At 35.5% G+C, this 14,306-nt stretch overlaps 1 protein-coding gene across 3 annotated transcripts in view; it reads right to left on the reverse strand.

Annotated features, from left to right (window-relative positions):
• The window catches only part of EPS15 (epidermal growth factor receptor pathway substrate 15), a 146,039-nt gene that overhangs the window by 26,045 nt on the left and 105,688 nt on the right, over positions 1–14,306 (reverse strand). For all 3 annotated transcript variants that reach the window (XM_045035808.1, XM_003990092.6, XM_045035809.1), the window contains exons 16-21: positions 13,216–13,419; positions 11,281–11,397; positions 10,963–11,053; positions 8,302–8,337; positions 7,263–7,399; positions 1,689–1,758 (exon numbers count right to left, since the gene is read on the reverse strand). In XM_045035808.1, the coding sequence (XP_044891743.1) occupies positions 1,689–1,758; positions 7,263–7,399; positions 8,302–8,337; positions 10,963–11,053; positions 11,281–11,397; positions 13,216–13,419 (655 nt within the window). The remainder of the gene's footprint in view (positions 1–1,688; positions 1,759–7,262; positions 7,400–8,301; positions 8,338–10,962; positions 11,054–11,280; positions 11,398–13,215; positions 13,420–14,306) is intronic.

Raw genomic sequence — 14,306 nt, forward strand, 5'->3', positions numbered from 1 at the left:
CTGTATAAATATATTAACCTTTCATTTTATTTTCTTAGGTCTTCCTTTCTAATCATACAATATCCTTAACAATATATTAATTCATCAGAGTCTAAAAAATGCACATGTATTTTTAAAAGATATTAATTTAACCACTGTTACTTCAATAAGCCTTTTAGAAATCTTATTTGCTGCTATTCTAAGCTTTGGCTTAAATCAATACCCAGCACTACATTAAATCTTGTTTTCTACATATCTGCCTATTATATTCCTTTTTGTTACTCGTGTTGGAAGTTAATTTCCAACCTGAAAACAACACACACTGCTAAATTTCATATTGTTATAATTTGTACAAGAAATCCAAATTGTGAAGGCATTTCTACTAATTTTTCTCTATGCTCATAATCCTCAACTTGTCACATCAGCAAATTTGTGTACTGAATAACTCACCCTATATTCATCTGGAAAAATAAGGAAATCTATTTTAGCATGGTAACTTGAGGAATTTACATGTTTGCGTCCACTTCCCTCTAATTTCCTGCTCTCCTACACAATAGATGGTCTGTTTTATTTTTTAATGAATAGTGAGAAAGAAGCAGTGTTACTTAGTTGCAGAAGCTTTTAGACAAACCCGACTTTGGTTTGAATCTTGGCTTCACCTGGTTCAAATCTAGTAAACTATACAATTTTGATCAAGTTACTTAAAGTTCTGGTCCTCAGTTTCCTGGTCTTCAAAATGGAAATATTACTTAAAAGGATAAATTGAAAATTAGATACCATAAATAAAGCATAAAGACTGGATGCTGGAATAACATTTAGCTTTTCTCTGTATTATTAAAAGAATCTATCCATTATTTGTAAAGCTATTACCATTACCTACTGGAAGCAACTAGTTTTTAAATTTAGGCCAAGATCCATTAGAGTCGTTACTGACTTAGAAAATGTCAAACAACACTGCCTTTTATAAAGCAAAAAAAATTTTTATTGGTTTTACTGGATAGAGTACATTTTCTAACAAGATTTTTTTTTTCAATAAAGTATAGCTGACATACAATGTTACATTAGTTTCAGGTGTACCACACAGTGATTTGACAAATTTATATGTCATGCTATGCTCACCATGAGTGTAGTTACCATCTGTCACTGCACAACACTATTATAATAGCATTGACTATATTCCCCATGCTGTACCTTTATTCCTATGACTTATTCATTCCATAACTGGAAGCCTGTATCTCCCAATCCCTTCCAGTAAGATCTTTAACATGAATAATAAATGAGATAAATGAATAAGAAAAGTAGAAAGTGATATGCCAACATTTGCCATTATTATTAGTAGATTACAATTGGCTCTATGCAGTAATTTAAAAAAAATTTTTTTTAATGTTTATTCAGTTTTGAGAGACAGAGAGAAAGCAGGGGTGGGGCAGAGAGAGAGAGGGAGACACAGAATCCGAAGCAGGCTCCAGGCTCCGAGCTGTCAGCAGAGAGCCCGACGTGGGGCTTGAACTCACGAACTGTGAGATCATGACCCAAGCCGAAGTTGGACACCCAACTGACTGAGCCACCCAGGCGCCCCAACTATGCAGTAATTTTAAAGCCTTAAGTAAGTAAATAGGACAAATATATTTGGAAACAAATAAAAAAGAAGCTTAAAGAAAAGGTAAATATTTTTACTGTTCAAAGAAACTGATCAATTATTTCCTTACCTGAATCACTTGCTGCAACAACAACTGTTCCACCAGGAGCAAAAGGATCATTGTGCTTCAATGTTTCTACCTAAAAAAATTACACAAAATCATGACTATGAGAAGCAATGTTTCACAGCTGAAACCTCATTGCCACACCAAGGAAAATATTCTTCACAAACTCTAAATTAGTTAAGAAATACAAGGCATTAGGAATAAATGTTTTCCCTTATTGATTTGCAATCTAATTAAATTGGAATGATAAACATCATTTTCTAATCTTCTTTTATTGTATAATATAATATCCATTCAAAATGGTACATGAAACATGCATGTCTTGACAAACAAGTATCAAATGAACACTTATGTAATCACCTTCTAAGAAACTGCCAACACCTCAGAAGTCTTATGTGCCCCTCTCCAATCACAATACCATCCTTCCTCGGTAGAGGTTATTATCATCCTGACTGGCGGCATTCATCTCTTTTCTTCATAGTTTTGCTACTGGTACAAATACACACTATTACAACTTTTCATTTTGAGGTAATTTTAGATTTCTAGAACAAGTGTAAAGATAATACACAGAGTTCCCATGTATCCTTCACTCAGCTTCCTCTAATATTAATATCACATGTAATCATAGTACATTATTAAAACTAAGGAATTAACACTGATACAAAACTATAAGCTATAGATTTTATTTAGATTTTTCCAGTTTTTCCACTAACGTCCTTCTATTCCAGGATGACATGTTGCATTTAGGGTGCATACTATTCTAACTCTTAAATATCCTAGTACTTAATATCAATAAATACTAGATTTCTACTTTCTAGTTGTTATCTAAAAATAATTCTAGCATTTGTCCCATCAGAGGAACGTACACACGTGCTCCAGAGGAAGGGGGAGAAGAAAGGAGGGAGAAACAGAGGAAGGGAAGGAAGGAGCACTCCTAAAAAGACCTTCTACTTTTAATAGCCAGGTAAGAATCTGGACCAAGTGACAAGGGTGAGTGGCTACAGAGTGAGGACTTTACCAGAAGCCAGAGATTTCTGCTATAGAACTGTTTTCCTAACTTTAGTTTTTAATCATAATCAAACAAAGTATGTACTTAGGAAGAATTAACTGAACTTTCTCTTTCTGGCATCAGGCTCTTGTTAAGAAGCCAACAAAAGCCTTAGCAGACAGTTAGATGAAAGGGGCATGAAAAGGGTTTGGGAAAATTTATCTCCTCCGACTCATGGCTATCCATGTCATCTGTATTACAGGCTCTATTTCTAATCATCAAGAAATTGGTTATTACAATTGGAAGTCAAAGAATATTGCAGAGCTCAATTGATACATTTCCAAATAAAACAAATGTATTTGAAAAGAGAAAAGTATTGCTAACCAGGACTTGTAGTACAGTCTCTCTTTATAAAAGAGAACCCATTTAAACTACTATTAGAAAGTGGTATATATATATATATATATATATATATATATATATATACACAATGGAGTATTACTCGGCAATCAAAAAGAATGAGATCTTGCCATTTGCAACTACATGGATGGAACTGGAGGGTATTATGCTAAGTGAAATAGTCAGAGAAAGACAAAAATAATATGACTTCACTCATATGAGGACTTTAAGAGACAAAACAGATGAACATAAGGGAATAATATAAAAAATATAATATAAAATAATATAAAAACAGGGAGGGGGACAAAACAGAAGAGACTCATAAATATGGAGAACAAACCAAGGGTTACGGGAGGGGTTGTGGGAGGGGGGATGGGCTAAATGGGTAAGGGGCACTAAGGAATCTACTCCTGAAACCATTGTTACACTATATGCTAACTAATTTGGATGTAAATTTTAAAAAATAAAAAATAAAAAAAGAAAGAAGTAGTTAATATTAATGAAGCTTTTAGAACTAAAGATGACAGTACTTATTTTAACTGATGCCAATAATATTATTATAAAACTATCACACTAGCTTATATTCTGATTATATTTGCTGAATGAATAAAGAGCATTCAAAGGGGAGCCTGGGTTACTCAGTCGGTTCAAGTGTCCAACTCTTGATTTCAGCTCAGGTCATGATCTCACGGTGCATAGATCGAGCTCTGCATCGGGCTCTGTGCTGACCACACAGAACGGGCTTGGGATTCTCTCTCTCTCTCTCTCTCTCAAAATAAATAAACATTAAAAAAAAGAGCAATAGGGGCACCTGGGTGGCGCAGTCGGTTAAGCGTCCGACTTCAGCCAGGTCACAATCTCGCGGTCCGGGAGTTCGAGCCCCACGTCAGGCTCTGGGCTGATGGCTCGGAGCCTGGAGCCTGTTTCCGATTCTGTGTCTCCCTCTCTCTCTGCCCCTCCCCCGTTCATGCTCTGTCTCTCTCTGTCCCAAAAATAAAAAATAAACGTTGAAAAAAAAATTAAAAAAAAAAAAGAGCAATCAAAGAAAAATACTAAGCTGGTCTATATAGCCAGATAACTTTGTATGGTTCCTAATTTAATAGTCAAAATACCAGTGTGAGAAATAGTCACTGACGTAACCTAAGTCACCAACTATTATTGCTTCTTCTCTTTACTTTCAGGGAAGGAAATGCTAACAGGCCTGATTTTTAACAAAAGCTTACAGATTTATTTGCCATCACAGAGAGAATTAGAAAAAGCAGGGCTACATGAGTGTTGGGTTTAATTTCTATTACTTCATCACACTGTGCCCCACATAAAAGATCATTAAGACACAAAGAGGAACAGGAGGGACTGTGCAGCCCATGAAGGAATAAGAGGCCACTAAATGTTAGGTTCAGTGTGATAATTAGGCAATTTAGTACACAAAAGTAATTTCATAACTAAAATTCAGATGGCATGATTTTATAGAATGTTCCAAAATTATCATTGAAATTCTCTCTCTTAAGCATCACTCATCTACCCCTCCACTCTGACTATATCATTTAGTACCTACACAATGCTACCATACGCTAGCTAGGACAGTAAGGAATGGCAACTGTTTGGTTTGTGTTGGTTTTTTAAATTCCGTCCCTCTGTGGGGCGCCTGGGTGGCTCAGTCAGTTAAGCGTCTGACTTCAGCTCAGGTCATGATCTCGCGGTCCGTGAGTTCGAGCCCCGCGTCGGGCTCTGTGCTGACAGCTCTGGAGCCTGTTTCAGATTCTGTGTCTCCCTCTCTCTCTGCCCCTCCCCTGTTCACGCTCTGTCTCTCTCTGTTTCAAAAATAAATAAACGTTAAAAAAAATTAAAAAAAAAATAAATTCCATCCCTCTGAGAACGGAGACTAGCCTTGAGGGAATAGAAAAGACTTTTGGGGACAGACTCAGACCTGGAAACATAATAGAGGCCTATTTGAAAAAGAAGGAAGATCACAAAACACAAGGGCACTGTAGCTGGGAAGAATAAAGTTTAAATCTTAGACTACAGTGGTGAAGACCTTAGATTTTGGTCAGATAGACCAAGGTCTGAATTCAGTCCTATCACTTACTAACTTACTATCACTTAACCTCTTTAAGCCTCACTTACTTTATCTAGAAATAAGTCTGCCGGTGCCTGGGTGGCTCAGTTGGTTGCACCCGACTTCAGCTCAGGTCATGATCTCACAGTTCATGAGTGTAAGCCCCTCATCGGGCTCTGTGCTGACAGCTCAGAGCTTGGAGCCTGCTTCAGATTCTGTGTTTCCCTCTCTCTCTGCCCCTCCCCTGCTCGTGCTCTGTCTCTCTCTCTCCCTCTCAAAAATAAACATTAAAAAAAATTTTTTTTAATTAAAAAAAAAAATGAGTCTGGTAACCTGAGCTTCATGTGATTATTGTGAAGCTGAAATGAAATAACACAGGAAAAGAGCTTAGCACCACACCTGGCACAGAGAAGAGATGAGACAAACAGAGCTATTAGTATATTGCCAGTTTGGTTTTTTGTTTTGTTTTTAATGGAGAAATCAAGAGCAGTCAGCAAGGGCAATGTCAGTTTCAAAAACTGGGGAGGAAGGAGAACAAGTAAATAGAACAAATAGTGGAAAAATTTTACCAGGCAGGAGGAACAGGAGAAACTTGTTTTAAGTTAGGAAGAGCTGCTTTGGCTTTCTTGTTCTTTAATGATAAGAGTGGAGAATAAGAGGGGCACCTGGGTGGCCCACTTGGTTAAGCATCTGACTCTTGATCTTGGCTCAGGTCATGATCTCACAGTTCATGAGTTCAAGCCCCACATCGGGCTCTGTACTGATTGATGATGCAGAGCCTACTTGGGATTCTGTCTCTTCCTCTCTCTGCCCATCCCCTGCTTGTGCTCTGTCTCTCAAAATAAACTTAAAAAAATAAAAAAAGAGTGAATAAGAGACTAGAATAAGGTAAGAGGAAAAAAATTCAGGTTGCAGCCAATTTTAGAAGAATTTGGCAAATGGGTCCACATTGCAAACTAAGTGTTATAGGAAAACACAGTATCCAGTAGCCTGTGGAAACCACAAATATTCAGTTACAGAGGCACTTGCTCAGTTTTACATCAATGGAAAATACCAGTTATTGGCCAAATAGCTCTTTACTCAGTACAGAAAGAAAACAATTAAAGAATATCAAAATCTATTACTTTAAAAGAATCAATTACTCTTTTAAGGGAGTATTCTTAATCTAAGAGAATTAAAGAGACACAATTTTTTTTTTTCAAATGCCTGTCAATCAACTGTTCCTTTTTGGGTCTGTTTTACTTTTGGATAAGAAATATCATCCTTAAAAAAAAATAAGCCTCCAAATAAAGACTAAAAATAAAAACAAAAAAAAAAATCCAAAACCATTCATAATTATTGAATCTGGGTGATGGATACATGGAGGCTTATTAAAATATTTCATTATATTACTCTATCTTGGGTATGTTTAAATAACCATAATATAAAGATTTTGTTTTTAAAGGCTCCAGATGATAAAGCACTTAGCTGTATGACCTTGGTTACTTCTGAGTTCCAGTGTCCTTATTGTTAAAATAGGGCTACCAACACCTACTTTGCAAGGCTGATGATTAGAAAAAAATGAATGTATAGCACACAGAAGAACTGGAATCACAGTATGTGGTTATTAAATAGTGACTGTTACTTGTATATATGTTCTCAAGAGAGTCTGACATTTAGTGGGAATTTGTATTTCTTTACAAGATTAATGTGTTATAAAACATATATAAAATATGTCTATAAAGTAATATAAATAATTTTAGTTTTCTAAAAGATCAGTGCTGTTGTTTTTGGGTTGATTTTCATTATTTCAATAATGCATACCACACATTTCTGAAAAGCTTTATTGAAGACTGGTTTATGGCTTTCCAATCATTTATTTTAAATATCCCTAATGGGATATTTAAATGGGGATATTTGAGCCTTATGAAGGATGGACTTGATTTTTCAATGAAATAAGTTACTCCAGACAATTCCACTGTGTGATAAAACTGTGAAATGCCAGTCTGAACCCAAAACTAGATGGATTGGATGAGACTGATTTTTTACATAGCCCATCAGAAGTAATCTAAAAGAGGATCCTTTCATCACTGTGTATTTCAAAAACTCACTTAGGGTACTTGTTATCCATTTAACAATTTTTAACCCACCCACTTACCGAAGTATTACTGCCATTGTTGGCTGCACTGAAAGGGTCGGTACTTGAAGTGGCAAAAGGATCAGTAGAGGACTGTTTGAAGAAACAGTCAGATGCAAATGGATCTGAACCTTTGAAAGGATCACCTCCAAATGGATCTAAGAAAACACAGCACATACATGAAAGACTAAAAACTACTACACTAAATTTCCTGTCACTTGAAGGTATGATAATTGACTTAATAAAAAGATATTTTTAACTTCTGCAGAATCTAAAATAGGTACTTTGGATTCCAATTATTGATTATAAAAAAAATATAGACAGTTGCACCTAGTTAAATAGCTTGAATTAATATTCTTTTTCCTATTTGTTCATCATTCACCCAAAGCAAATCAACAATGCCAACACTTACTACACAAAGGTTACCTGTATGCTAGGTTTAAGTAATTCCTCTAAGCAGGTGATTCTAATTTTAGGGGAGTGGGAATCACAAATTCCTTTGTGATTTGGTTAAAAAATACAGTCTTTCAACTAATAAACTTATTTGGAACAGGTTTGGGAAGCATAACCAAATGGTACACAAGATTTGCTTTAATTCTAATATAATATCCCAGGGAAAGAATATATTATAAAGCCTGATATTTAGTAATTCTTTAAGATGTTTTCTTTCCCCCCATTCATACACTGTAATCTTAGGAAAACAAAATGTTCTAAACCCTGTAGTAGCGCAGATCACTATACTCATCTAATCCTTGGTGAACAAGGAAAAATCAGTCTAAGTATTATTAAAAGCATCAAAATATAAACATTAATGTTATTTTTTAAAAAGTAATGCTAACAGTTCATTAAGCAAATTCACGAGCATCTACCACTTTCTTTCTAAAAATGCCAGGCACCTACAATATCTTAGTGGGGCCATAAAACCGTTTAAAAATTGAATAAAAAAGAAGCCCACTTACTATAACTACCTAACTTTGATCTCTCATTTCTAAATACAACATAAGTTTATAATCAAGTAGAATCAAATTATAGCTAAGTTGGACCTCAATAATATACTCACCAATTTTCCCAAAAGGATCATCCTTAAAAGGATCACCTGTGATAAAATAAATAAGTAGGAATCACAAGAACAATATATACTGTGTGACATCATTACTTAAAAGTAACTTTAAACAAAAGCAAATTTTGTTAAAGCAAAGTCTGTTTCATTAACTCCACCTCAAAGTAGATAAAACACTAAATGCCATTCACCTTTAGGAAACACTCAAAATAATAAAGAGTAAAGGCAGAACATTAACATACCTCATAAAAGAGACTAATTTTAACTGGAGTCAATTATACTTAACTCTTGATCACAAGTTGAAGTTACAGACAGAAGGGAAAAGACAGACACAACAGCAATAATTTTACTAACAAAATTCTCTACTCTTCACAAGAGTACTGGATGGGTATTATCATCACCAGTTCAGAAACAAAGACACTAAGCTTCACTGAAGTAAAAAATAATTCTTCTAGAACTAAAGAGTCCAGAAACAAACCCTTACATTTATGGTCATTTGTTATTTGACAAGAGTGCCAAGAAAATTCCACGGAGAAAACAGTCTTTTCAACAAATGATGCTGGGACAACTGGACAGCCACATGCAAAAGAATAAAGTTGGACCCCTATCTCATACCATATACCAAAATTAACTAAAAATAGATCAAAGACTGAATGTAACAGCTAAAACTATAAAACTCTTAGAAGAAAATTTAAGAGTAAATCTTAATGACTTTGGATCTTAGATATGACATCAAAAGCACAAGTGATGAAAGAAAATACAGATAAGTAGGACTTGATCAAAATTAAGACAATGCAAAATACAAGAAAGTATTTGCAAATTATATATTTGATAAGGGACTTGTATTCAGAATATGTGAAGAACACTTAGAAGTCAACAATAAAAAGAGAAACAATAAAAAATGGCAAATTATTTGAATAAAATTTCTCCAAAGAAGGTAGACAAATGGCCCATAAGGACATAGAAATATGCTCCACAAAAGATGACATATCCGATGAAGGGTTGTATCCACAATCTATAAAGAACTTATAAAACTCAACACCCCCCCAAAATAATCCAATTAAAGAGTGGGAAGAACACATGAATAGACATTTTTCCAAAGAAGACATACACCTGGCTAAGAGACACATGGAAGATGCTCAACATCACTCATGATCAGGGAAATATAAATCAAAACTACAAGGCGTTATCTCCTCACACCTGTCAGAATGGCTACAAGTAAAAACACAAGAAACAGGTGTTGGCGAGGATGTGGAGAAAGGGGAAGCCTCTCGCACTGATGGTGGGAATGCAAACTGATGAAGCCACTCTGGAAAGCAGTATGGAGGTTCCTCAAAAAATTTAAAAAAAAAAGAACTTTACCCAAAGAATACAAAAATAGTAATTCAAATGGGTACATGTACCCCGATGTTTACAGCAGCAATATCTATAATAGCCAAACTAGGGAAACAGCCCAAATGTCCATCGACTGATGGATGCATAAAGGTGTGGTATGTATGTATATGTATCATGGATATTATTCAGCCATCAAAAAGAATGAAATCTTGCCATTTGCAACAATGTGGATGGAACAAGAGAGTGCAAAATAAGTCAAAGAAAGACCAATACCATATGATTTCACTCATATGTGGAATTTAAGAAACAAAACAAACTATTATAGGGGAAAACAATGAGAGGCCAACCAAGAAATAGACTCTTAACTATAGAGGACAAACTGATGGTTACTAGAGGGGAGGTAGTCAGGGGGATAGGTTAAATAGGTGATGGGGACTAAGGAGGGTACTTGTGATGAGCACCAGGTGTTGTACATAAGTGATGAATCACTAAATTCTACACCTGAAACTAATATTACACTGTATATTAACTAATTGGACTTGAAATAAAAACTTAGGGGGCCTGGGTGGCTCAGTCGGTTGGGCGTCCAACTTGATTTTGGCTCAGGCCATGATCTCATGGTTTGTGGGACTGGACCCCATGTTGGGCTCTGCACTTACAGTGGGGAGCCTGCTTGGGATCCTTTCTCCCCCTCTCTGTCCCTCCTTGCCCCTCTCTCTCTAAATAAATAAATAAACTTAAAAAGTAATAATAAATAAAAATAAAACTGTTGTAAACTGACCTATCAGTTTCACAAACTAATTTGGAAACAAATTGCAAAAAGAGCTTTGACACAGTGGTATATAACACAGTTTACATTAATATAAGGTATTTTAAATTATTAAACTTATATTTATTTCTTCAATAACACATTAGGCACCTTAAGAGCAGGGATCAGGCTTCTAATTGCTATAGATTCCACTGTTTTAAAAGCACGGTGTGGGCACTTTAGTAGTAAAAATTGCTGGTTGACTTAAGAGTACCTAATCTCTTCTCCTGGTCCATAATATCTCTTTCTTTTAATTCTTATTCTGAAGAAGAAAAATGCTCTTAATCAGAGGCTTGTAAGACATAATCAGTGGCTTAGTCCCACGAGTTAGTTGCCTGAAGAGGACAAATACAGCAAGTACAAACATATCACATCTCTACTCCCCTCTATTTTTGTTGTAATGAGTAGGCTCTCAAAACTAATTCTTATATAATTTATATATGAAATTCTTATACAGTTTATATATTAAAAAGCCTTTTTTTCTGGTAAACCCATAATATAAACATAAGAGTACTTACTGCCAATAAAAGGATCAGACTGGAAAAAATCCAAGTTTGTATCTGCAACTGGATCAGGCAGTGAACTTGATTCTACATTAAATGGATCTCCCTAAAAATAATTTTAAATTAAAAAATATTGTTTTAGGAACCAGTTTTAAGATGTAACATTTTAAAATATAATAACATGCTATGAAAAATCAATGAAAGGTAATATAACAAGTATTTCTATAGTCATAAAGTTCACTTAACACATTTTTCTTTCCTTAGTCTAAAACAGTATATAACCCATCCAGAAAAAACAGTAAAAGAACACTTACATATAAAATTATTTTTTACCTCTTTTGAATGTCTGTTACTATTAAATTCAGAACAAACTTTCTCACTAACAGCTGTAGTCACCGGTTCGTTGTCATCAGTCACACCAGAAGGCAGTATTTCAGGACTACTTCTTGCCTACAAAATATTAATGTTACATGGACTAACAATGTATTTTCTACTTGTCATAGGAAACTAACAAAGGATAACCAAAACATACTAAAAAATACAAAAGACAAGCAGAACATATTCATTAAATGAGTTCTTCTCTTTAAAGCTTTCTTAGGAAAATGGTATCATCAAGTATCAAAGTCAATCAGGCCAGAAAACTTCAGGTCATCCTTAACTACTTCCCTTCGGTCATCCCCCAGCTAGCTTCCAAGTCTTGCTGAGTCAACCCCCTACCTTCTTCTCAAATCCATTCCTTTCCATCCTCACTGTCACTATCATCCATTTATAGTATCATCATTCTGGTCTCCAGCTCACTGTAAAAACCTGCCAAATGACTTCCTGCTTCCAATATGTGCCCTTCCAATCAATCCTTCTTATAGTAGCCAAAATAATAGATCTAAAATGTGAGTCTGATCATGACCCTTCTGGTTAAACTTTCTTCAGTGGTTTCCCATTGCTTTCTGGATTTTGACCAGTAGGTAAAAGGGCTTAAGAAGTGGCAGAAATCTCCATTTCATATCACCCTATGTTTTTGAAGGATAACCGAGTAATCTGCCTTTTGTACTTACAAGAATATTATATAATGAATCCAAGATTGCAATGCCTAAGTAAAAATCAGTTTGTTAATTTTATATCTTTTATATTTCTCAAGCTTGTATTCTTCTCCTCATCATTCCTCCAATTACTGCTTAAGTTTAGGCTAAAACAGTATCACACAGACCATTCCGATAGTTTCTTAACAAATCTATGTGTCCAGTCCCACTCCTGAATCCATTTTCTACATTTTCTAAAAGGTAAATACAATCATGTCACTTCTTGCTTATAATTCTTCAGTGGCTACTCAGTGCAAGAAAATAAATCACCCAATGCTTCAAGATGAATCCAAATTTCTTACTCTCTAGCCCTTTGTAACCTAAAAGTGGTCATTTTTATCCAGGTACACATCACAATCACTTGTGGAATTTTTTTGTAAAAATATATGTACCTGGCACCATTCCAGAAACTCTAGTTCAGCAAGTTTGGAATGGGGTGCAGACATCTCTATTTTAAGAAAGAGGTAATGCAGGTAGCCACTATAAGAAAGCCTCATCTCCTATCAATACTCTCCCCACCATCACAAGATGGCCTTCAAGAACTTCTTGTGACCCTATGAGGCATGTTTTCTCCTATCTCATACCTATGCAAATGCTGTTTTCTCTGCCATGAACATAGCACCTTCTTCCTTACTTAACCCTTCTTACTCTGAAGCTCACCTGTACACCTTTCTCTACAAAATCTTGAGCCCCCTCCAAGCTGTCCTTCCTAAATATCCTGTGCTTCCTTTATCACAGCTCTTTAACACAGTGTAACATTACTAGACTGTATGCTACTTAAAGGCAGGGCTAAAGTCTTTTGTGTCTGCAGCTCTCACACATAATACAGCAGCACTGCTGCACATAGCTGGTGCTCTCTAAACAGCTGGTAAATAAATGTCCTCAACATTATGAAATAAAGAATTACTTTCAGCATCAGGTGAGAGTACTTAAAAAATGTTTTATACAGTTGCTATCTATAGAGCTGTTTTGAAAACACACTTTATAATTAATTGATTGAAATTATATTTTACACTAATTAAAACTGTTAGAACTGTTGAATCAATACCTACTGTCTGCCTCTTAGAGGGAAAAAAAAAATTCAACCGTCCTTAGATGAGGCAAGGCCACATATTTATATTAAGTATGATGTCAACAAAAACTTTTCTTCTTCTGAAGTTGATTATGGAGGTTATGTAACTATTAGACTCACTGGAGATTCCTGGTGTATGGGCTCAGACTCCAGGTTGCCTTGGCCTTCAGCATGCTCATTAAGGTTAGCTGTTTCACTGCTGCTGGTGCTGAGGCTGCAATAATCTGTAGCACCATTTACAAGAATGCTGTGTGGGCTACTGCACCAATTTAACTGATTATTATGGTTTTCCAGCTCTTTCATCTCCATCAGTTTCATTTGCATCTGTCAACACAAAGTAGAAATACAAAACAGAATTTATTACTAGAAAGACTCACAACAGAGAAATAGCTATACCCTTAGACTGAGTCAAAGATAAATTTGCTTCCATTAAGGAGAATCCTCTGGGGATGCAGTATGACTTAGAGAGATTTCAGTAATCCATCCCAGAGAGTTCTCCTGAAATTCCAGTATATATGGATTTGCTTTTGTGCATCTTTTGAAAGTTTCAAGAATTTTGATTCAAATATCTGCATTTTGGTGTCCTTTAGGTATCATTGGGGAAAATGTCAGGGTATTGGGAAAAAGATAGCAAAGTAAGAGAGCAAGAGAAGATTTTGTGATGAAGCTTGGGAGAAATAAAAGAAGTTGAGGGAGAGCACACAAGGGTTTGGAGCCATCTACACTCCTATTGGGAAGGAAAGGAGTGAAGACGAAGGTAAAATGAACTACTGTCCTATGCTCTGGCATTATTTATTAATGGGCTAGAGTCCTAGGAATGGTCTCTAAATCTAAGCTATTCTAAACATGTTAAATAAAGGACAAAGTATTTTGGATTTCAGTATCCAAGTGACTTTATATTTCTGGGACAATAGGGGGACACAGAGGCAGAATTCAATAAGCTGTAATATTCAGTACTGAAAGAAAAAGATTGGGACCAGAAGCAGGAAAAAAATGCTTATTGATACCAACAACTATAATAAAGAAAAATAAATTAACAAACATCTCAAAGAAACTGAAGAGAGGTCAGAATCAAAATATGTTTCTAGTTGGGGTGCCTGGATGGTTCAGACAGCTGTGTGTCCAACTTTGGCTTAGGTCATGCTCTTATGGTTTGTGAGTTCAAGCCCCGCATCGGGCTCTGTGCTGACAGCTTGGAGCCTGGAGCCTGC

The sequence above is a fragment of the Felis catus genome, chromosome C1 (assembly GCF_018350175.1).
Source record: "Felis catus isolate Fca126 chromosome C1, F.catus_Fca126_mat1.0, whole genome shotgun sequence".
NCBI lineage: Eukaryota > Metazoa > Chordata > Mammalia > Carnivora > Felidae > Felis > Felis catus.